Source organism: Artemia franciscana, chromosome 14, assembly GCF_032884065.1.
Source record: "Artemia franciscana chromosome 14, ASM3288406v1, whole genome shotgun sequence".
NCBI lineage: Eukaryota > Metazoa > Arthropoda > Branchiopoda > Anostraca > Artemiidae > Artemia > Artemia franciscana.
In genome coordinates this window covers 5,703,379-5,730,083 of record NC_088876.1, presented here as the reverse complement: position 1 = coordinate 5,730,083, position 26,705 = coordinate 5,703,379, and the positions used below count along the sequence as shown (strand labels likewise).

The 26,705-nt window shown below is 36.1% G+C and overlaps 1 protein-coding gene across 1 annotated transcript in view; it reads left to right on the top strand.

The window, feature by feature from the left end:
* Positions 1 to 26,705, top strand: part of LOC136035225 (ADAMTS-like protein 5) — a 263,978-nt gene that overhangs the window by 208,914 nt on the left and 28,359 nt on the right. Inside the window, exon 8 of the mRNA XM_065716844.1 lies at positions 22,361 to 22,441. Within this exon, the coding sequence (XP_065572916.1) occupies positions 22,361 to 22,441 (81 nt within the window). The remainder of the gene's footprint in view (positions 1 to 22,360; positions 22,442 to 26,705) is intronic.

Genomic DNA, 26,705 nt, shown 5'->3' with positions numbered 1-26,705 from the left:
ATGTAAACCATACATTTTTGTGCCCGATGTGCTTAGGACCATTAAATTACAAAAAAGATTCCTGGCCGGTTGTAGTCATTACAATTTTTGGAGAATGAAACAAGTTTCATTATACATCAAAAAAAGATTTCTATTCAGCAAGCATCTCAAATCACAGGGGTATGTAAATTCATAGAGTGATACGAAAAAAGGGGCCGGGAAACAAATCACTGATAGCATTTACCATATATCCAACTCCAATTGATAAATCGATTGCGCATTTAACTTGTTACGATATTTTGATGCTTAGCACAAGTTGGCTAGCATCCCAGAAACAATACATTGATTGCTTAGAATGTATTTCTAAGAACATAATATCATCAATGACTTGTTGGCTCAGTCAAGTAATGTGTCGTTCTTTTACCAAAGGAAATCATGGGTCTATGGGGACCAACTGAGGACGTACTACTACCATCTTATATTTTCTATTTAGTTTTCTTTTATGGACATTTTTTTGTAAAAGAAAATTTAGTGATTTAATTTTATTTTTGTCTTCCTGGAGCAGAGCGTAAATGTAATCATCCCCCCCCCCATTCGCTAAACATGTAGAGAATTTGATAAATATTATCTAAAAATACATAGAAATATAATATCATTTATGTCCCTTGTCATTTAATTTCATTATAATAACATTCGAATTCTGAAATTAATTGATTCTATTTTTCACAGTCGACCATTATAATCATCAATAGAGCACACGTGGTGTGGTCGCAGTTTTACCTAGGTAAAGTGGCTCCAACGCGTGGCTGTTTTGCACATAAAAAAGCAACCATATATCAGTTAATACTATCTCTATAGATTATATCAGGCAATCTGACAAGCATAAACTATAAATCTATAATTATGCTATTAGAATGATAAAAGTATGCAAAATTCTTCAAAGACCTTTTACAAAAGGCTGCGATACAACACGCGTTATATCCACAGGGGGTCTATAGCCTATCTGGTATTATTTGAATGGGCTTTGAGCAAAACGATTCAGCTCGTGTAATATCAAGACCGGTTGAAACAGATGGCTCTAAAAGTAGGTAGGTATAACAGGTAGATATATACTTAATTAGTAACTGAACCGGAAAGCCGGTATTTCACATCTACAATAAATGAAAACTGACACACAAATAATGAGAAATAATCGCGACAAATAAAAAAAAACTGTGGGTACAGAAAAAGAGAAAAAAAATAAAGGAATATAGTATAAACTGAACAGCAAGCTTATCACAAGTACGTTCACTAATCGAATCGCCTTGCATCAATGAGAAACTGAAGTACTAAGGACTAAGTTAGTGGACAAATACCAAGTAAATACAAATTGAATGAAAAAAGTGATCAACAGTTCATCTAAACATTTTATCAAAAGTGAGTAAGTATTTGTTTTTTTTGTACATTTTTTCTCCCCTGTTTTTCTCCTGGCCATAGAACCTTACCTGGCATAGAACCTTAAATTGATTGATTGATTGAGCGAAGAAAAGAATAATCCCACACTCATAGAGGTTGTGGTAGCAATTTTCAACACCACCACGCGAGCAGTGGGTGGGTACACGGAGTGAAGTTTAGCTACTTCATACGTCGGTTATATTGACTTTTATTGTAAGTAGTGCTGTATGTCGTTTTATGTCTATTATCTCTTCATTTTCCATGTTTGTTTTCTTTGTCATTTATTGGTTAAATTTATAGAATAAAAGAAAATATAAAGCCAAATAAGACCAATGATAACGTCATTCCCTTATCAGATTTATTCCCATCAATTCACCGAAGTTAATTTGAAATAAATAGCTGCCTACACTATTTAACTGAGAAATCTGTACATTATGGAACAAATAGTCTTCCACGCCCTTCTTTAGAAAATACCTCGGTTTCAATCGACAGTCCATTTCCTTCCTTGTCAAACACTTCGCGGTAACGAACTGCAGTAAGGAGCGACCCGGCTCAATAATAAATAAAACTCTAAAAAATAGAATTTTGGTATCAACAGTTACATCAAAAGAATTGCATTTTTATGCTGATTATAAATATATAAGTTTCGTCAGTTTAATTTTACCCATCAAAAGTTACGAGCCTGAGAAAATATGCCTTATTTTAGAAAATAGGGGGAAACATCCTCTAAAAGTCAAAGAATCTTAACGATCAGATTAAGCATATCAGAAAACCTCAATGTTGAATTTTCAAGCTCCTATCTACAAAAATGTGGAATTTTGTATTTTTCCCGGAAGACAGATCACGGATGCATGTTTGTTTTTCTGTTATTTTTTCCCCCAGGGGCGATCGTATCGACCCCGTGGTGCTAGAATGTTGCGAGAGGGCTTATTCCAACGAACATTAAAAGTTATAGTGCCATTTTTCAGTGACCAAAAAATTTGAGGGCACCTAGGCCCCCTCCCCCGCTTATTTTTCCCCAAAGTCACTGGATCAAAATTTTGAAATAGCCATTATGTTAAGTGTAGTCGAAAAACCTGATAATTATGTCTTTCGGGATAACTTAGGCCCCCACAGTCCCCGGGGGAGGGGCTGCAAGTTACAAACTTTGACCATTGTTTACATATAGTAACGGTTTTTGGAACGTGTACAGACGTTTTCAGGGGGCTTTTTCACGTTAAAGGGAGGTTGGGGGAGGGGGTTACGTGGGTGTATCTTTCCATGGAGGAATTTATCATGAGGGAAGAAAATTTCCATGAAGGGGCTGCAGGATTTTCCAGCATTATTTAAAGAAAACAATGAGAAAATAAATAAAAGAAAAAGTTTTTTCAGGTGGAAGTAAGAAGCAGCATTAGTGCCTAAAACGAACAGAAATTGCTACGTATATAAGTAGTTCGTCTCCTCCACAAAATCTCACTCTTTACGCTAAAGTATTTTTAGTAATTTCAACTATTTATTCTACAGTCTTTGTGATTCAGGGGTAATTCTTAAAGAATTGGGACCAAATTGAAGCTCTAGTGTAAAGAGCGAGGTATTGAAGAGGGGGAGAAACCCCCTCATATTCGTATTAAAAACATACAAATATAGAATTTCGTTACGTAAGTTAATTTGTAAGTTATGTGTATTTATTACTAATAAAAACGTTCGTAAAAAAAACAAAAAGTTCTAGTTGCCTTTTTAAGTAACCAAAAATTGGAGTGTAGCTAGGCCTCCTCTCCCACCCCTTTTTTATCGAAATCATCTGATCAAAAATATGAGAAAGCCATCTAGCAAAAAAATAATAATATGCAAATTTTGTTTTAATTATTAATGTGCGGTGAGCCAAAATCAAAGCCTGCATTAATTCACAAACGCTCAAAAATTAAATTAAAAAAAAAACAAGTTTTCTTAACTGAAAGTAAGGAGCGACATTAAAACTTAAAACGAACAGAAATTATTCCGTATATGAAAGGGGTTGTCCCTCCTCAACGCCTCGCTCTTTACGCTAAAGTTTTTTATTGCTTTAAAAAGTAGACTTGTGAGAAAGAGTCAAACTTGAGCGTATGCAACTTTAGCAAAAAAGCTTATGATAAAGCACGCAATATTTGACTCCTTATGTCCATTCCTTTTAGCCAACTGCTTCGAAATTAAAAAGGCTATAAACGAGATAGCCAATTATGTTGAAAACGAGCAAAAACATCTTCTATTCAAGTCACAAGCCTTCTTATGGGTGATTTGCATTTATTAATTCTCTTTTGCTACTTCAGCGCTACTGTTTGTCTAGTTTTAGCTCAAGTATTTCTGCAAAACGTCTAATTTGAAATTGTTTAGTAAGTGAAAATGAAATCAATTATATTTTACTCCACTGAATTGAAGTATATTAAATATTAGAGGATGGAGCTCGGAGGTATCCAAAAAATTTAGTGTAAATTTTAGGTGTAGGTTGAAATACAGATTTCAATTATGATAGGAATGCCGATGTCACTTTACATTAAGGCTGTTAAGGTTTTAAAAATTAAATTCTGAGTTCCCCTTGAATTTATGATTACTATCTTTTTTAGTTAAACGGATTATTTATTTTTTAATGTCATCGTTCCTACGAGAGATAGAGAGAAAGCGAGAGAGAGAGAGAGAGAGAGAGACAGATATATATATATATATATATATATATATATATATATATATATATATATATATATATATATATATATATATATATATATATATATATATATATATATATATATATATATATATATATAAGGTGACAATTTGAATCTTTCTGCGCTATTTCCCACTCAGCTGCCTGAAACAGGGCTGCTATTCAGTTTGAGACCAAGGTTTGTGAACTACAAGGTGAAATGAAGCAGCCAATACTGTTTCTTTTTTAATGTCATCGTTCCTACGAGAGATAGAGAGAAAGCGAGAGAGAGAGAGAGAGAGACAGATATATATATATATATATATATATATATATATATATATATATATATATATATATATATATATATATATATATATATATATATACATATATATATATATATATATATAAGGTGACAATTTGAATCTTTCTGCGCTATTTCCCACTCAGCTGCCTGAAACAGGGCACCAAGGTTTGTGAACTACAAGGTGAAATGAAGCAGCCAATACTGTTTCTTTGAGATCAGTTAGAAATAAAGTATATACGTGAGAGAAATCAAAGCTTAGTGGGAATTTTACTCTTCATCGAATTTTGGTTGCAAGGATTATAGTTATAATCCTTAATTTAATATAATATATATTTATAATATAATATATAATATATATATATATATATATATATATATATATATATATATATATATATATATATATATATATATATATATATATATATATATATATATATATATATATATATATATATGCGCTTTGCGCCTTCGCACCCCCCAAGCCCCCCCCCCCCGCGCGTAAGTCGTTACGCGCCATATTTGTTACGCGCCATTGTAATTGTGTCCCTGTGTCCCACCTTTGAAGATAGATAGATATATGTATATATGTTTTTAAGTACGTAAAACTTACGAATATACAACATTCTTCGCTGTCCCATTGTCTGTGCATATAAATAGATTGTCAGGTTTACCGACTCTTGAACAGGCAACATATAATTGTCCATGGGAAAAACAATCCGTATTCAGATCTATACCGCATTTTTCTAATGCTTGCCCTTGAGCTTTGTTGATGGTGATTGCTAATCGAACATTCCCTGTGTCCCTGTCGTCATTTATATATCCCCCTCTGCCCCCCGGCGTCCCCGTTGTAGTTTTGTCCCTGTGTCCCGGTCGTCATTTATATTCCCTGTGTCCCGGTCGTCATTTGTGTCCCGATGTCCCAGTCTGTAATTTCTCTTTGAGTTTCCCGGTCGTCATTTATATTCCCTGTGTCCCGGTGTCCCGGTCGTCATTTGTGTCCCGGTGTCCCGGTCTGTAATTTCTCTTTGAGTGTCCCGGTCGTCATTTATATTCCCTGTGTCCCGATCGTCATTTGTGTCCCGGTCTGCAGTGTCATCTTATAATGATGTCATATACAAAGCCTTATATACTTATAATGACGACATATGCAAACCCACAAACAAACAAACATGCATACATACAACTTATTTTTATATATATAGATAGATATAGTTTCTTTTTTAGTTTTTCTTTTTTAGTTTTTCTTTTTTTTAGTTTTGCAGCTTTTTTAGTTTTTTTAGCTTTTTTTTAGTTTTTTACCATTTCTATTTTTTTTCTTTTTTTTAATTTTTTTTTTAGGTTTTTTCTTTTTCTAGCTTTTTTCGCGCCATATTAGTTACGCGCCATTGTAGTTGTATCCCTGTGTCCCACCTGTGAATACAGATATATATATATATATATATACTAGCTGTTGGCTAGTTGGTGGGGGCGCTTCGCGCCCCCCCCCCAAGCCCCCCCCGTGCGCGTAAGTCGTTACGCGCCATTGTAGTTGTGTCCCTGTGTACCACCTATGAATATAGATAGATTTATATATGTGTTTTAAACTACGTAAAACTTGCGAATATACAACATTCTTGGCTTTCCCATTGTCTGTGCATATACAAAGCCTTATATACTAATAATGACGTCATATGCAAACGCTCTTTTTACAAACAAACAAACATGCATACACACAACTCGTTTTTATATAGATAGATAGATAGATAGATTCTGTCTACATATTCTATCTACGACAACATTCTTCGCTGTCCAATTGTCGCTGCATATAAATAGATTGTCAGGTTTACCGACCCTCGAACATGCAACGTACAATTGTCCATGGGAAAAACAATCAGTATTAAGATCTATACCACATTTTTCTAATGATTGACCTTGAGCTTTGTTAATGGTGATTGCAAATGCTAATCGAATTGGGAATTGCAATCTTTTAAATTGAAAAGGCAGATCCGTTTCTGCGAATGCGAGGAATAAGAACAGCCTCACCCTCAAAAGGCCCTGTCAAGATTGTGGCCTCTATTAGGTTTTCCATTGTTTTTTTTTACGGCAAGTCGCGTGCCATTGCAAAGCTTTGGTGGGTTGACATTTCTTAAAAGTATTATTGGTACGCCTATTTTTAGTTGTAGCACGTGTGGTGGAAACCCTGAAAGATCCACGGAATTTAAAAATTCAGATGGATAATTAACCGCTTCATTTGGTTCCAAAACTGTGTCGACTGACTTGTAAAGGACTGCCTGGTCTCGAATCTTGGTCAAAAAAATATTGTTGATTTCGTGGACGTCTATATTTTTGGGTGCAAGAATCGCTCTTTCACTTAGCCATTTATTATTTTTATAATTGTTTAGAATATTCGGAAATACTTTTTCAATCAATTCATTTTTGGACGTCACTAAATTACAGAAATCAGCAGGTAGTTGTATACGTCCTGAAATTGAGTCTACTGGGAGCTTTCCGTTTCCAATTGCCAGCAATTGATCTGAAAATGTTTGACCAGAGTCATCGTTTTGCAATCGGACAGGCATATTTGTAGTTAATTTTAATGTTTTTACGTGTGCCCATAAATTAGAATTTTTCAGGTAAGCATTCATTTCGTCTGCAGGGGTTGATCTAGGTATTATAGGTAATGTTTGCCTGAAATCTCCCGCAAGCAATATTAATGTGCTGCCAAAGGGTTGCGACTCCCCTCGCAAATCTTTCAAGCATTGATCCAGAGCCTCGAGCGATTTTTTGTGTGCCATTGTGCACTCATCCCAAATAATAAGTTTGCATTGCTGCAATACTTTACCCATCCCAGATGATTTGGAAATATTGCACGTGGGAGTTTCTGTAGAATGCAAATTCAGAGGCAATTTCAAAGTGGAATGAGCAGTTCTTCCACCCGGCAGCAATGTTGCGGCTATTCCGGACGACGCAATTGCCAACGCTATATCATTTTTTGATCGAATTGATGCCAGAATCAGTTTTATCACAAAAGTTTTACCAGTACCTCCTGGCGCATCCACAAAGAAAATTTCTCCAACGTTGTTATCGACACAATGCATTATCGTATCATAAATGTCTTTTTGTTCCGACGTTAACTTGGAAATGTTATTTTGTACATACGACAATAGATCACTCGTACTGTAATTTTGTTCACGATCCAATTCTACACATGTCGAAACAGCAGCGATAAGGTTAGGTGAAGGCATTCCCAAATCCTGAATAGGTTTGTTTGCCATACGTACGCACAAATCTTCTATAATAACTAAAGTGTAGCTATAAATTTCTGATGTAAAATCAAAAGTCATATCTGACGGCTCTAACTGTTTTGATGGAGTATATCTTCGGACATTTTTGACTTATATTTTTCCGACTCCCCTCTTTCAAGCATTGATCCAGAGCCTCGAGCGATTTTTTGTGTGCCATTGTGCACTCATCCCAAATAATAAGTTTGCATTGCTGCAATACTTTACCCATCCCAGATGATTTGGAAATATTGCACGTGGGAGTTTCTGTAGAATGCAAATTCAGAGGCAATTTCAAAGTGGAATGAGCAGTTCTTCCACCAGGCAGCAATGTTGCGGCTATTCCGGACGACGCAATTGCCAACGCTATATCATTTTTTGATCGAATTGATGCCAGAATCAGTTTTATCACAAACGTTTTACCAGTACCTCCTGGCGCATCCACAAAGAAAATTTCTCCAACGTTGTTATCGACACAATGCATTATCGTATCATAAATGTCTTTTTGTTCAGACGTTAACTTGGAAATGTTATTTTGTACATACGACAATAGATCACTCGTACTGTAACTTTGTTCACGATCCAATTCTACACATGTCGAAACAGCAGCGATACGGTTAGGTGAAGGCATTCCCAAATCCTGAATAGGTTTGTTTGCCATACGTACGCACAAATCTTCTATAATAACTAAAGTGTAGTTATAAATTTCTGATGTAAAATCAAAAGTCATATCTGACGGCTCTAACTGTTTTGATGGAGTATATCTTCGGACATTTTTGACTTATATTTTTCCCATAACTCTGTAGGAGCTGATGGAGAGCAAGTTGTTAAAATGATGCCAAACAATGCACGGATTTGACTTGGAGTTGACGTTTCGCACGCGTTATTGATGCAGTTATCCCAGTGTTGGTCATTCTCCAACAAATTCAGAGCTTGGCATGCACTACGGTAAGTGTCATGTATAGTACCGTTTACAGTTCTCAAATACTCAAAGGATGTCGGACCGGGTACATTCACCAAAAGCAGGCGTAGAAAGAAGCATTCATGTTGATTGGGGTGAACGGTGTAGAGTCTTCCTATCGTGGTATCTTTGAAGATGGTAGGTTGGCCGTCGACTGACTTACCCTGTTTTCGACGTTCAAATACTTTATTTTTAGAATTCCACGTGTAATACGAAGGCACTTCAGTATACAGCAGTTTTTTTGCAAAAGAATCATTTTTGCAAAGCGAAAATAAAGCGGTTAACTTTGTATCCGATGGATTCAGGGCTCTTTGTTGCACGTTGGTTTCCGAGAAATAAACACGTTGACCATTCTGTAAATGTACCGCTAAGTGAACAACAGCTGGACTACGTTCATGTATCGGAAATGAAAGAATTCGCCAAACAGCTTCATTACTGCTTATGTATCTTCCAGCCTGATATTGTACGATTTCGTCGATATCTTTGATTTCGGGCTGCAAGCCAAAAACTGTCACTGCCTTTGTTGACGTATTTACATATGTATTTGATTACCTTTACGGAGTTACAGTATTCAACGTTTATGTGTGCATTAAATGTTTTTGATAATAATGGGGAATATGGAACAACCCACTGGTTATCTACTTCGATGGTGGTACCGTTACGCTTCTTTATTATTGCTGTTTTACCGCCATCTTGAGTAGATCTTCTTCTATATTGTGGGTAACCATCATTGCCAGTAATTGTGTTGGATACTAAAAGTCGAGGATATTGCTTTGTGCACCTTCCTTTGGCCATGCATGGTGAATTTTCGTTCAGTGCACCGCAAGGTCCATGTATCATATTTTTTACAATAATATCATGTAACCCCTTATCCACATTTTCATCAGGTATTTCAGCGGAAATCACATCATCAATTTCGTTCGAAGTAATTTTTTTATGTAGCCAGATTAATATATGTGCGTGTGGCAAACCTCGTTTTTGCCATTCCACTGAGTTGTTCAGAGCGGAGCTTGGTCTGATTCAGGCGGATATATAGCAAACGTTCTGATTCAATTTTAGAATACATATCAACGACGTATTGGTGAAACAATTGACGGCATTTTAAAATATAATTTTCTTCATCCTGCCGAATCATTAGTCTATAGGAATAATAATGCATTGCACTGCATTTCTTATTCATTTCTTTGTTAGTGGCTGGATTCATCAGTTTTATATTAAAGTGATAGCCGTCGGCTCCATCCCAAACAATGATAGGATATTGTAGGGCATCGTAGCATCGATGAGTTTCAGCAATTCTTAACAACTGAGCGTTTCGCTTATGAAGAATAATATCTCGAGGTAAAAACTGATCACCGACCATAACGATTGCCACTTCGTCGATAGTTGGAGCATTGTATCTACGCACATGTTGGCCAGGAGGCGTTTTGTCAGCGGAAATAACAATTTTATGCGTATCAGTAGGCATCAAATCGATGGCTGTTTTGAACAGACGCACTAAATTATTATTTTCGTAGAAAAGATGTTGCAATTGGGAAACGATTGTCCTTTCAACGTTGGGAGAAATTTCGCAACGTGCATTCAATTCAGAATTTCTATCACTGATGAAGTACAATTGTAAAAATTTATGATTCTCGCCTGAGAATGGTAGAAGGGACCCTGCTCTATGATAAATTTGCCCTTTTACTTTGAAAGTAGACATAAATTGATCTGGATTTTCGATTTGGGCTCCAAACGACGTCATTTGGAAACATGAGTTATATTTTCTGATTTGTGATAAAAAACGCTTAGATTCTGACGTAGTTCCAGTAAGGAAAGTCTTCAATGGCTCTGGTGGTGCAGCCAATAGAGGAAGTTTAACTTTTCCTAAGGCGCAACACATTCCCATTGTTTCACCATTCAATTTCAAGGCCTTGCAATAGGGACAAATTTTAGACATAGTCCCGATTTGAATACATCTACTCAAGCTATAATCATCGACTGGGCTGTACCTGAATGCCAGGCGATAACTTTCAGGTTGCTGTGATTCCTCGGCACGCTTTCTTTTCTTACTTTCTCTATCAGCAGCAAGCCTGATTTCTTGCTGTTCTTGTGATTCCTCGGCACGCCTTCTTTTTTCACTTTCTCTTTTAGCAGCAAGTCTGGTTTCATGTTGCTCTGGTAGTTCCTCGGCATGCCTTCTTTTTTCACTTTCTCTTTTAGCAGCAAGTCTGGTTTCGCGTTGCTCTGGTAGCTCCTCGGCACGCTTTCTGTTCTTTCTTTCTCTATCAGCCTCAAGCCTGTTTTCTTGCTGTTCTTTTGGTTCCTCGGCACGCTTTCTTTTCTTACTTTCTCTATCAGCAGCAAGTTTTTTGGCATAGACTCTTTGAGCATCTTCCTCGGCTGTTGCCATTGTAAGTTCATCAGTCATTTTACAGTTAAACATTAATAGATTTCTCCGTGAACGCATGTCTTAAATACCATTACTGACGTCACCGTCATAACAAAAATGACGACAACTAACTTCATGACGTCAGTCAACACACAAACATGACGTCACCCGACAGACTCACACACACACAGACAACTTATTTTTATATATATAGATATATATATATATATATATATATATATATATATATATATATATACATATATATATATATATATATATATATATATATATATATATATATATATATATATCTATATATATAAAAATAAGTTGTCTGTCTGTGGATGGATGGGTCAGGTGACGTCACCTGAAAAAACTGGATCAGGTGACGTCAAAACTGAAAAAACTAAAAAAGGCAAAAACTACAAAAAAACTAAAAACTAATAAAAAAAATAAAAAAGCTAAAAAACTAAAAAAACTAAAAAAAGGCAAAAACTACAAAAAAAACTAAAAACTAATAAAAAAGCTAAAAAACTAAAAAAACTAAAAAAAGGCAAAAACTACAAAAAAAACTAAAAACTAATAAAAAAAAATAAAAAAGCTAAAAAACTAAAAAAACTAAAAAAACTAAAAAAAAGATAAAAAACTAAAAAAACTAAAAACTAAAAAAAAGGAAAAAACTGAAAAATAAGCTAAAATAAAGGTAAAAACCAATAAAAAACTAAAAAAAAAAACTGAAAAAACTAAAAAAAGGCAAAAACTACAAAAAAAAACTAAAAACTAATAAAAAAAGTAAAAAAGCTAAAAAACTAAAAAAAAACTAAAAAAACTAAAAAAAGGTAAAAAACTAAAAAAAATAAAAAATAAAAAAAAACTAAAAAAAAGGAAAAAACTGAAAAATAAGCTAAAATAAAGGTAAAAACCAATAAAAAACTAAAAAGAAAAAAAGGAAAAAACTAAAAAAAATTTTCATCTAAAAAACTAAAAAAAACTAAAAAAGGTAAAAACTAAAAGAACTAAAAAAGAAAAAAATAAATGACGAAACTCAAAGAGAAAGCGACCAGGACAAAAGGAATGTTCGATTAGCAATCAACAAAGCACCGGGACACAGGGAGCATAAATGACGACCAGGGCATAAGTAAAAAAAAAAAACTATCTATATATATAAAAATAAGTTGTCTGTGGATCTGTGGATCGTGGATCAGGTGACGTCACCTGAAAAAACTGGATCAGGTGACGTCAAAACTGAAAAAACTAAAAAAAGGCAAAAACTACAAAAAAAACTAAAAACTAATAAAAAAAAATACACCGGGATACAAATGACGACCGGGACACAGGGAATATAAATGACGACCGGGACACAGGGACACAACTACAACGGGGACACCGGGGGAAACAGGGGGATATAAATGACGACCGGGACAAAAAAACTAAAAAGAAAAAAAAAATAAAAACTAATAAAAAAACTAAAAAATCTAAAAATCTAAATAAGCTAAAAAAGAAAAAAAAGGAAAAAAATAAAGGAGAAAAACAAAACTAAAAAACGAATGTATATACAGACCGGGACACCGGGATACAAATGACGACCGGGACACAGGGAATATAAATGACGACCGGGACACAGGGACACAACTACAACGGGGACACCGGGGGAAACAGGGGGATGTAAATGACGACCGGGACACCGGGACAGGGAATGGTCGATTAGCAATCACCATCAACAAAGCTCAAGGGCAATCATTAGAATCATGAGGTATAGATCTGAATACAGATTGTTTTCCCATGGACCATTATATGTTGCATGTTCAAGAGTCGGTAAACCTGACAATCTATTTATATGCAAAGACAATGGGACAGCAAAGAATGTTGTATAAGTTTTACGTAGTTAAAACCATATATATATATATATATATATATATATATATATATATATATATATATATATATATATATATATATATATATATATATATATATATATATATATCTATAGACAATGGGACAGCAAAGAATGTTGTATAAGTTTTACGTAGTTAAAACCATATATATATATATATATATATATATATATATATATATATATATATATATATATATATATATATATATATATATTCACAGGTGGGACATAGGGACACAACTACAATGGCGCGTAACTATTATGGCGCGTAACGACTTACGCGCGCGGGGGGGCTTGGGGGGGGCGCGAAGCGCCCCCACCAACTAGGTGTTGGGGTGGCGCGAAGCGCCACCCCAACAGCTAGTATATATATATATATATATATATATATATATATATATATATATATATATATCTATATTCACAGGTGGGACATAGGGACACAACTACAATGGCGCGTAACTATTATGGCGCGTAACGACTTACGCGCGCGGGGGGGCTTGGGGGGGGCGCGAAGCGCCCCCACCAACTAGGTGTTGGGGTGGCGCGAAGCGCCACCCCAACAGCTAGTATATATATATGTTTTTAACTACGTAAAACTTGCGAATATACAACATTCTTCGGTGTTCCATTGTCTGTGCATATAAATAAATTGTCAGGTTTACCGACTCTTGAGCATGCAAAACATATAATTGTCCATGGGAAAAAACAATCCGTATTCAGATCTATACCTCATTATTCTAATGCTTGCCCTTGAGCTTTGTTGATGGTGATTGCTAATCAAACATTCCCTGTGTCCCGTTCGTTATTTGTGTCCCGGTGTCCCAGTCTGTAATTTCTCTTCGAGTGTCCCGGTCGTCATTTATATTCCCTGTGTCCCGGTCGTCATTTGTGTACCGGTGTCCCGGTCTGTAATTTCGTCAGTCGACAAACATGACTTCAGTCGACAAACAACTTCATGACGGAATAATGCTCAATCCTTATAATGACGTCAGTCGACAAGTATGACGTCAGTCGACACACAAACATGACTGTGTGTGTATGTCTGTCGAGTGACGTCATGTTTGTGTGTCGACTGACGTCATGTTTTCGACTGACGAAATTACAGACCGGGACATCGGGACACAAATGATGACCGGGACACCGGCACATAGGGAATATAAATGACGACACTCAAAGAGAAAGCGACCGGGACACAAGGAATGTTCGATTAGCAATCACCATCAACAAAGCAGCGGGACACAAATGACGACCGGGACACAGGGAGTATAAATGACGACCAGGACATAAGTAAAAAAAAAACTAAAAAAACTAAAAAAAGGTAAAAACTACAAAAAAACTAAAAAGAAAAAAAAACTAAAAACTAATAAAAAACTAAAAAAGCTAAAAAACTAAAAAAACAAAAAAATAAAAAAAAATCAAAAAGGAAAAAATGAAAAATAAAGGAGAAAAACAAAACTAAAAAAACGAATATATATACAGACCGGGACACCGGGATACAAATGACGACCGGGACACAGGGAATATAAATGACGACCGGGACACAGGGACACAACTACAACGGGGACGCCGGGGGCACAGGGGGATATATAAATGATGACGGGGACACAGGGAATGTTCGATTAGCAATCACCATCAACAAAGCTCAAGGGCAATCATTAGAATCATGAGGTATAACTAAAAAAACTAAAAAAAGGTAAAAAACTAAAAACAAAAAAAAGACCAATTCAAAAACGAATGTATATACAGACCGGGACACAAATGACGACCGGGACACCGGGACACAAGGACTATAAATGACGCCCGGGACACTCAAAGAGAAATCTCAGACTGGGACACAGGGACACAAATGACGACTGGGACACAGGGAATATAAATGACGACCGGGACACAGGGACACAACTACAAAGGGGACGCCGGGGGCACAGGGGGATATATAAATGACGACGGCGACGCAGGGAATGGTCGATTAGCAATCACCATCAACAAAGCTCAAGGGCAATCATTAGAATCATGAGGTATAGATCTGAATACGGATTGTTTCCCATGGACCATTATATGTTGCATGTTCAAGAGTCGGTAAACCTGACAATCTATTTATATGCACAGACAATGGGACAGCAAAGAATGTTGTATATTCGCAAGTTTTACTTAGTTAAAAACATATATATATATATATATATATATATATATATATATATATATATATATATATATATATATATATATATATATATATATATATATATATATATATATATATATATATATATATATATATATATATATATATATATATATATATATCACAGGTGGGACATAGGGACACAACTACATTGGCGCGTAACTAATATGGCGCGTAACGACTTACGCGCGCGGGTGGGCTTGGGGGGGAGGTTTGCGCGAAGCACCCCCACCCAATAGGTGTTGGGGCCACCCCAACAGCTAGTCTATATATATATATATATATATATATATATATATATATATATATATATATATATATATATATATATATATATATATATATATATATATATATATATAACACCTTAAGAAAATGAGTAGTTGCACTATCATGAAAGAAAAGATTTTCTGCCCGGGGTCATTAATGGCTACTTTCAGTCTAGTAAGCTAAAACTGCAGTTTTTTTTCAGATATGGTTAAATCTGCACTCACTTTACCTTCGAAGGTTCTTATCGATCTCTCTAAAACCATATGCTCAAATCGGACCTAATTAATTCCAAGGTTTTGATATGATTCATAACGCTTCGAGCCTGTCAATTCAAATTGAAATTCAATTAAACTAAAATTAAAAATTTTAGTTGAAACACTTGCTGTATGGCTATGAAGATGCGTTAGACTAATTTGTTTTCGTGGCACAAAATGGTCGATAATGACTCTCAGGTAATATGGTAAATATGATCTCTCTCAATTTTGCACGGCCTCTTTTCCAAACTAATAGTCCCTAAAAACAACAAGAGCTAAGAGCTCATATGGCACTTGTGATGAGGTCGGAAGAGCCAAGAGCTCATATGGTATGAGCTGTAGCAAAATTCTAAGAATCAATAGATTGCTTTAAAAGGAAAATCAGAGGCTTAACGCCGGTCGCGATTTAAAATAAGAGCTCTGAGTCACGAGGTCCTTCTAAACATCAAAATTCATTAAGATCCGATCATCCACTCGTAATTTAAAAAAAAACCTCAATTTTTTTAATTTTTCCTCTCCCTTCAACCCCCAAGATGGTCAGATCGGGGAAAACAACTTTATAAATTCAATTTGTGCAGCTCCCTGACACGCTTACCAATTATAATCGTCCTAGCACGTCCAGAAGCACCAAACTCGTCAAAGCAGTTAACCCCACCTCAAAACTCCCCCAAAGAGAGCGGATCCAGTCCGGTTACGTCAATCACGTATCTACGACATTTATAAGCGTTTTCCAAGATTTCCGGTATCCCCCTCCAACTCCACCCAGTGTCAACAGATCTGGTCGGGATTTGAAATAAGAGCTCTTAGACATTAGTTCCTTCTAAATATCAAATTTCATTCAGATCTGGTCACCCATTTTTAAGTTAAAAATACCTCAATTTTTCTTATTTTTCCAAATTAATAAACCCCAGCTCCCCCAAAGAGAATGAATCCGTACCAATTATGTCAATCTCGTATGTATAACTTGTGCTCATTCTTCCCATCAAGTTTCATCCCAATCCCTCCACCCTAAGCGTTTTCCAAGATTTCTGTTTCTCTCTCCAACCCTCTATGTCCCCGTATCCGATTCGAATTGAAAATGGAGCGTCTGAGACATAAGATTCTTCTATATATCAAGTTTCATTAAGATCTGGAAACCCATTCGTAAGATTCCTCTATTTTCACGTTTTCCAAGAATTCCGGTTTCCCCCTCCAACTCTAAAGCACAAGAGGCTTCTAGATATCAAATTTCATTAAGATCTGATCGCCTGTTCGTAAGTTACAAATAACTCATTTGTTCTAATTTTTCCAAATTACCCCCCCCCCAACTCCACCAAAGAGAGCGGATCCGGTACGGTTATGTCAGTCGCCTATCTTGGACTTGTGGTTATTTTTTCCACCAAGTTTCATCCTGATCTCTTCGCTTTAAGCATTTTCCAAGACTTTTGCCCCCCCCCCCCTAATGACACTGGATCTGGTTGGGATTCAAAATAAGAGATCTGAGTTTCGAGGTCCTTCTAAATATGAAATTTCATTAAGATACGATCACTCTTTCGTAAGTTAAAAATACCTCATTTTTTTCTAATTTTTTAGAATTAATCCTCCTCCTCCCCTCCCCAACTCCCCCAAAGAGAGCCGATCAATTCCGGTTATGACAATCCCGTATCTAGGACTTCTGCTTATATTTACCACCAAGTTTCATCCTGATCCCTCCACTCTAAGCGTTTTCCAAGATTTTAGGTTCCGCTCCCCCAACTTCCCCTTCACCGGATCCGGTCGGGATTTAAAATAAGAGCTCCGAGACATGATATCCTTCCAGAATCAAATTTCATTAAGATCCGATCACTCCTTCGTAAGTTAAAAATACCTCATTTTTCTAATTTTTCTGAATTAACCCTCCTCCTCCCAACTCCTCCAAAGAATGCGGATCCGTTCCAATTATGTCAAACACGTATCTAGGACGTATGATTATTTTTCCCATCAAGTTTCATCCCAATCCCTCCACTTTTAAGCGTTATTCAAGATTCTAGGTCCCCCAATGTCACCGGATTCAGTTGGGGTTTAAAATAAGAGCTCTGAGACACGGCATCCTTCTAAAAATCAAGTTTCATTAAGATCTGATCACTCCTTCAAAATACCTCATTTTTAATTTTTCAGAATTAACCCTCCTCCTTCCAACTCCCCTGAAGAGAGCGGATCCGCTCCGGTTATGTCAATCCCGTATCTAGAACCTACTATTATTTTTACCACCAAGTTTCATCCCAATCCCTCCAATATAAGTGTTTTCCAAAATTTAGGTCCCTCCCCCAACACCCCGATTGTCACCAGATCCAGTCGGAATTCAAAATAAGAGCTCTGAGACACGATATCCCTCCAAACGTCAAATTTCATTAAGATCCGATCACTCTTTCGTAAGTTAAATACCTCATTTTTTCAATTTTTAGAATTAACCCCCCCCCCAACTCCCAAAAGAGAGCAGATCAGTTTCGGTTATGTCAATCCCGTATCTAGAACATACGATTATTTTAACCACAAAGTTTCATCCCGATCCCTCCACTCTGAGCGTTTTCCAAGACTTTAGGTTCCCACCAACTTCCCCCATTGTCACCAGATCCGGCCGGAATTGAAAATAATAGCTCTGAGACACGATATCTCTCCAAACCTCAAATTTTATTAAGATCCAATCACTCCTTCGTAAGTTAAAAATACCTCATTTTTTTCTAATTTTTCAGAATTAACCCTGCCCCTCCCCCCAACTCCCCCAAAGAGTGTGGATCTGTTCCAGTTATTTCAATCACGTGTTCTAGGACTTGTGCTTATTTTTCCCTCCAAGTTTCATCCTGATCCCTCCACTCGAAGCGTTTTCCAAGATTTTAGACCCCCTCCGATTCCCCCCAATATCACCGGATCCAGTCGGGATTTAAAATAAGAGCTCTGAGACACGATATCCTTCGAAACTTCAAATTTCATTAAGATCCGATCATTCCTTCGTAAGTTAAAAATACCTAATTTTTCTAATTTTTCCGAATTAACCCTCACCCCCCCCAACTCCCCCAAACAAGAGAAGACCCGTTCTGGTTATGTCAATCACGTATCTTGGACTTCTGCTTATTTTTGCCACCAAGTTTCATCCCGATCCCTCCACTCTAAGAGTTTTCCAATATTTTAGGTCCCCCTTCCACTCCCCCCAGTATCACCGGATCTGGTCGGGTTTTAAAATGAGAGCTCTGAGACACGATATCCTTCCAAATATAAAATTTCATTAAGATCCCATCACCCGTTCGTAAGTTAAAAATATTTCATTTTTTCTATTTTTCCGAATTAACGCCCCTCCCCCCAGAAGGTCAAATCGGAAAACGACTATTAATAATTTAATCTGGTACGGTCCCTGATATACCTGCCGTCTATTAACCATGAACAGCTTGATATTATCGAGAAGGGATTTTACCTCCAGCAATAAAATATTGAAAAGTGAATCAACAGTGATATCACTTCCACCAATAAAATATTTTTTTCTAAATGAAAAACTTAATTATTATTATATTTTTAAAATATATTTTTACTCCCCAGTATATCACTCATATAATTCTAGTGGAGGTGATTGCCTACCTATGGTATATATTAAATAAAAAAAACTAGTTTTTTTAACTGAAAGTAAGGAGCGACATTAAAACTTAAAACGAACAGAAATTACTCTGTGTATGAAAGGGGCTGTTCCCTTCTCAACGCCCTGCTCTTTACGACAAAGTTTGACTCTTTCTATCAATTCTACTTTATTAAACAGTAAAAAACTTTAGCGTAAAGAGTAGGGCGTTGAGAAGGCAACAGCCCCTTTCATACACGGAGTAATTTCTGTTCGTTTACTATTGAGCCGGGTCGCTCCTTACTACAGTTCGTTACCACGAACTGTTTGATTACAGGATACCATAGTACACGCTAACAAGCCGCTAATGAGACCGAGATATTTTGACAAGTCGAAAGTGCTCGAGTGAATGTTTCTAAGGAGTCTTAGTGCAAAAATTTCAACTCTGTGTCGGTAAACAACTTTCACTGCTTACAGTTTATCCTTTATTGATAAATTGATCTAAAATTATGGTGAAAATTGATAATAAAATAATTAATTAAGAATATATTGATAAAAAGTCATTTTAGGGAACCCGAAATGAGTTAAGTGAGTCAATAATTTTCAGGTTATATTATGCAAAAGTAGTCAAGTCTTCAGAAAATTGATGAACTGTGAGTATTTATTCCCTTTGCTGTCTCTGTGCAGTGGACTCAATTTACAAAAATGCAGTGGGGGGAGGGGAACGATTTTTTTTTATTTTAGTACAAATATAAAAAAGGATTTATCTAAATGTAGGAACGATTAAACCCTCCCATGTCGGTGAAGCTACCTTTGTAATCTTTACAAATGGTTGAGTGATTCAGGAGTGTGACTTGGAAGTGTTGCTTCTTCTATATCAATAACTTGGTATTTTCTACCTGTCTTAACATATGCGTGTCAGAATGGTACTATTTCTTTTTATTATATTCGATTTGTGTTCACGTCAAAAATGTTCAATCTTTAGAGTTACAGTTGAAACGCCCACAGGTGATTGGTTTTTTACTAAATAATGTATAGATACTGATTTTAAATAAATTGAAGAGCTGGATGCAAGTATCGTTGTAATTTGATATCTATTATTCTTTGTATAGTAAGCGGAATTCCAATACGATTGGTTTCAGGGGTACGCACTGTTTGTTGCAGGTGTACATGACCCATACCCACTCAACTCAGCCCCTATTCAAATGACCTGTGTTTAATTTAATCTCCATGCAACTCAATCCAGATGCAACTCCATTCCAATTGAATTCAACCCGTACAAAATATGAAGTTTTTTCGAATGAGGCTAAGTTGCATGTGGATTGAGTTAAACGGAGGTTGAGTTGCATGCGATTAAATTGTATGGGGGTTGAGCTGTATAGAGGTCAATTTAAATGGGGCTGAGTTCGATGGGCATTCATTCGAATGACGGTTAAGTTAAATAAGCATGATTTACATGGGGGTTAAGATGAACGAGGGTCGGGTTAAATGAGTTTAGTTAAACAGCTAAGTTACACACACACATCATGTCTTTCTGTCGCTTTTCTGTCGTTAATTAAGGGACCTATTTTGTCTCCCCTTAGACTGATTATAATTTTTTAGGGGTATATGACTTGCCAGTCTATCCCGACCATGGCTGTGAAAATATTGTTAAGACTTGGATGATCTCTTACCTGAATTTCATTTTATAGCTAGATCCGCGGTGACATCTGTTGCTTCATTATATTCTGGTCGTCTTGGTAACTACATAATTTCAAGTATGCCATTGGTCATTAATGTTGTTTATTTAGATGTTGTTTTTTTTTTTTTTTTTTTGTTCGTGGTTCTCCCCGTTGGAAATATCTTGAAATTCTTTTGTAGCGCCATCTATTATTAGATTATATAATGCCGTTTTTATAGTTATTAGGTAAAATTATCATATGTACTAACGGCATTTTCGTAAGATACAGTCACAGTTAAGCAGTTATAATTCTCTCCTTTGGAAGTATTTGGAAACTTCTAGTAGCACCATCTGTTACAAACCACTTTGCGTAATCCCCACCGCTTTGCCACTGCCTTGAAATGATAGCCAGCTCCAATAAATAAAAAAATAAAGAGGGAAAAAACTTAAATTTGAGAAATGCTGGTGAGTCTACTCCCATCAAGGTCATCTTGCCATAGTATTTGAAAGCACCGTGCGGGCTTTGGTTGATGATCCCCTGTCAAAATACCACAGTGCCCTCTGCTGAGTGTGCAGCAGCGTTACCTTACAAATAAATTTCTGTTGAGGCCTCCTCTCAAGCTTTTTCAGCCAAATGGGACAATTTATGGTCATAATGGTCAGCTGCACTTTTTTTGGAGGATCCAAAAGTGTTTTACCAATTCCTTTGAATTTTTAACGCAAGCGGCTTGCAGATAAACGGAGGAATATACGGTGCGATTGTCCGCGGACCCATGCTGTGTGAATATTAGGCCACTATCGATATAATTTGTATTCTATGGCTATTCTTCTGAAATATCAGGATGCTCTTTTCTGGTGTTATCTGTTACTCTATGAGATGTTGGTGTTATTGGTAATTAGATTTCCTTATTAAAGCTGTTATGACTGCCAAATGCAACCGAAACCGTAAAATCGAGCTTCGAAAATGGTAAATGCGTCAGAGCAATTTGTTTCTCATATTGATTCTTAAAATGTAAAATCCAACGAGTTTAAAGTTGTTGTCAGACGAAAGTTTGCTTAGTTTCAGCAAAAGGGGAAAATATTCCGCAAAAGTACTGTATTCTCGTTTAAAATTATCTCTACAAATTTTAAGCGAGTGGCACATGTCCTTCAAAAGGTGTTTTTTTTTTTTCCAGATGCCCCTAAAAAGTTGGGTTGCATTAAGACCCTGACAAATGACGCTCAATAAACAACTTTTTAGAAAACCATAGACACAAAAATAAACAGTCTATTTTAAGTAATTTAGCAAGAGGTTTAATGTTTTCCTCTTATTACGAAATTTTTATTCCAGAACTGAAGCTTTCTAGGATCAAAAGCTTATAGACTCTATGAAAATTGAACGCTATTAAATGTTTGGTAATTTCCAACTGCCAGCCGCTCTAGAATAAACACGCTATTAAGCTACCTTTTTGAGACCCATTTAGACTTTGCTGAATAAATAAAAGCTATTTTAGGAAAAATCAGAACTTCGATGTTTTAGAATTTTTCTTGTAAGTAAAATGTACTATTTCAGAGTATGGTTACAATATGGTTGTTCGTGTGCCGAGACATGCAACACACATCAAAGTTGTAGACAACAGTTCCAACTACCTTGGTAAGTTACCTATTTCTACCTTAAAAGTAGGCTACTTACCTGAACCTAAAACTAAATAGTGCTAGTCTTCTTTAGTGAGGTGAGAGTGAATTCTTCCTTTATTTTTTTTTCTATATCATTTTTTTTCATTCTCATTTGGATCACATCGAGGTGGGTACTCCTGTCGAAAAATGGAATCCTGTAAGACGAAGCTCATTAATCCTCGTGATCGATTTTTTCTGAAGTTTGGATGGTAGTGAAAGACGTATGATAAGGAGACAAGAGATTTTTTTTGTTTTTTCAACCATCTTTTTATTTAATATTCCAGGTCTCCAACCATTTCCCTTTCATAGGAGATCTGATTGGATGTATTGGAACATTGCGGACCTGTGCTACCCTCTCCCTCCCCCTAAAAAAAACGCCTTGCTTTTCATGATTTTCATGAATTTTCTGTCTAATTTGTAAATTTCTTGATTTTTTTCCCCAGCCGAAGAGGCTATCACATAGAAGTTTGTTAAAATCGTAAATAAAGTCTACGGTCCACTAGCATGATCCAGCGTCATTAACATCGACAAGGGAAAGAGCTGGGTTCATAGTGCTGTCTCAGGAATCCATAACTTTCGTAAGCCTAGAAATGTAAAAGAATGTTGTTTTATTGGAGAGCTTATGCCTTCTACTCAAACCCTTATATCTCCAAATCTACTTCCAGCTTTGAACCGATATTTTTAGTTTAGTTTGCTGTTTGTACGAAGATACCAAATATAGAACCCCCTCGAATTAAAGCTTCCAAGCGGCTTTTCAGATCCTGTATTTTTGACCAGTTAATGTTAGCGACTAGTAAGTATTTCATGCTACTTTCACGCAAATATTTGACAATTTTCGCAAGGTCTTAATCAAACAGTTAAAAGGTGGCATGTTGAGATGGTTGATTGCTTTTCTGATAACTAGTCGGCCAGGGGACACCTGCAATCACACTGACAGATCTGCTATTCTGCTTTGTTTTATTTCTTCCGAGAGTGTACAAGTAATGCCTCTCTTTTTGCATATTCAACAGTGGTCACATTGCTGTCTATTAAAAACAAAAAAAAAATCAAATTCATTGCTCTTGCTGTTTGACAGGGGTAAAATTCTTATTCTCGACCCAGTGACTACAAGAAACAAATTTATTAGATAATTTGATTGGAAAATGCACAGAATTCCGCAGATATTTAGAATTTTGGGGGAGGGACTGGACCTTAAGCTCTCCTCCCTCTTAGGTACGTCTTAGTTGGCTTTCAACTACCACGATATGAGTAGGCTTTTGTAATACACAGCAAATATTAGGTATAGGCAGGTGGAATGCCGTCGATGAGACTGATAGCAGCAGCACTAATTGGGAGCGAGGGAACATAGTTCCCCTAGATCTAAAGCAATAGCTGTTTTTGAAAATTAATTTCTAAGAGCTGTCTTAAAAATAAAGCTCTTTTAGGAATCTAGTGTTAAAATTTGGTCATTGCCCCAGTAAAGCCCATTGAGTTCCAATGTAGCCCATCTTTATTTAGTAAGTTCTTTGACTGAAAAGGCTTAGCAATGCTTAGTTAAAGGATTTCTAATCGGTTCTAGCTGAGGATGATGAAATTGACCATTTGTTCCTCCTCCCTTTTTTTCGAATACTGTAAATACTCTTTTGATTTATGACACAGTATGATACTTCTCTTGAAAAAATAAATTTTTTGAAAGCTTTGGTATCTCTTCTTCAAAAAAGAGTTTTGAGATCTGCCCTCCTGTCCGCCCAAGATTGGCCCATTATTCATAACTATTACGTTGGGGCAGTTTCATCATAGGAGCATTTTTGGTAGGAAAATAGTGCCTTCTGTGCATTGTCGCGCATATAGATGCGCTTTTTATACCCGGTACAGATATCAATGGTTTCAAGATAAAACGGCTTAAAGTTTATGCTTTCTATGAGATAATGCCATTGAAACTGTTGTAAATAAAAAAGGGGGTAACGACTTCAAGGCAAACAAATCAATGGGCGCAACAAGCATTGGTAGTTTAGCCCTAAACTGTAAAAGAGATGAGCATGGATTTTGAAATGCGAATCCCAAAATAATTAGTGACTTAATTAGCTATAAAATGTAGCTTATTGCAAACAAGAAGAGATTTTCTTGTGCAATAGAAAAATGACTTACCTTAGTCCTCTTTACAACGGGATATTAGTAATGCCAAGATTCGCCGAAGCTAATCCTTTGTATGGCTATAATGACAGAAAGGCTAGGATATGTTTTGCAGATAAAGGATGCCAAGGTACCGAAGATTTTTCATTTCGGCTTTCAACTTTGGCCAAACAAAACGTCGTCCCAAGTGCGGTGGGAAAAGATCAAAAGGAAGGACTTATAGAAAATTAGAACTTCTTGTGAGGTGGTAAAGAGTGAAGCGTATAAAAAAAGGTGTCGGAGTAGCGTACGCATCTGTTCTGGCCTCAGGTGGCTTGGTGCTGCAGTGAGTTGTTAGTACCAGGAGTACTAAATAGCAAGAAACTGCCCACTTTCTAAATTTGTGTATATCACAAGCCGCACACCACACGTGGTGGAAGTGTGGCAAGCTTGAGTTGTACTGTAGTGTGAGATAAACAGGGGTGCTCCAATTTGAGGAATGTGCCAGATGGTAGAGAGTAAGTAGCCCATCTGTGAAAATTTGGTTTCGGCTAAAGTTAGCAGCTCATATTTGTCGTTTGCAAAGCACAATTTAAGACTGATCAGAATGGCTAATTCTGACTAGTTCAAATAGAAATTACTTCTCCGGGATTTCATTTGTCGCTATTTTTAAAATTCCATGTTTTTTTCTATACAGCAAAGAACTGAAAGCTTTTTTGTAGCCTGAATTTTCAAACTTTTTTTAAGAATAAATCTTAGTTGGGTTTTGGCTTTGTTTCGTTCTGAATACAACTTGAAACTTCACTTTGAATGAGGCTAGAGTCAGCAACTCCCAAAATAAGTGGTTCCTAATCTCTCGCATTTAATAAAACCCTTGTAGAGAGGTTTCCGTAAAAAAGAAAGTTTTACCTTAGAAATATAGAAAGATTACTTTTTCAAATCTTATGACCAAGAACTTTTTTTTCCTTATAATTGCTTTAATTTTCCAAGACGAGGAGAATCAAATATTTGGAATTCTATTTTTAGCTCTTTACATAGGAGGTTTTTAAAATTAATCAGATTTTGAAAAGTTGGATTTTATTTGTATATCCAAAATAAAGATTAGCATATTGGCCTACAAAAAATATGTCACAAGAGTAAAACAATGAAATAAAAGCATGCTTTTTATAATGGTATTGTAGGAGAGTAATCTCTTCTTTTCCGTTTTACCTTATTTCCTTGACTGTTTTAAAAAATTACCTAAGAGTCACGAATCTTATGAAAAATAGGGTTAAATATGCCATTTTTTAACAAATTCCAGCCAATGTTTTAGAAACTAACATTTTATTTCTTAAAATAATCATTTTTCTGTATGGTTCGTTTTATCTCGTTCGGGTTCGATAAAGGAGTTCATTGTCGGACAGCTTCACAAACCTTATCATTTTAAATGGTTAAAAGAATCACCCTATCTCACCCATTATAATCTTTCAGCTTGTATAGTCAAACTATTTAAAACTACTTGGGTAATCGTGCCACAACATGTAGAGCTTGGATAAAAGTCAAATAAACGACAGAAACCTGATTGCTGATACCTATTTTCCCCTACAACAAAGAAAAAACATTTTTTGCCGGAAATATAGACAGTCAGTTTTAATGAAAATTACATTATGACAAAGGGTGGGTTTTGTTTTTTCAACAAAACGAAGCTAAATTTCCTATTTAAAGCTATTTAAAGTAAATTTCCGATTTTCCTATATAAGTAAAGGGCAGTCCCTAAAATTTTCATGTGTACCTGCTTGGGTAACGCTAAAAATCGGTCCAAAGGAATTATAATTTAAGTAATTTGGCTACTTTGGGAGTTCTTTGTGGTGCTTCTTGCCGTTACTGACAAACTTGCCGACAAAGGTGAAGTAAAGTTTCAATCTCATTTCAGACAAAGTAAAAATTCTCGACAACTTTCGATGACAGCAAGTCCCGCGATAGAGTTTCCTAATAGATTCTTTGTCTTTGAGACGGTCAGCCGAATCTGAGGCTCGTAATATTGATTTTAAGGTATTATATCGCCTTAAGGTCAAGCTAAAATTTATTTTGAGAACCTTTCTATTGTTAATAGGCCTAACCAGCTGCAGTTGCAAACCCCTTTTCTGTGGTGTACAGAAAATGTCTAATTA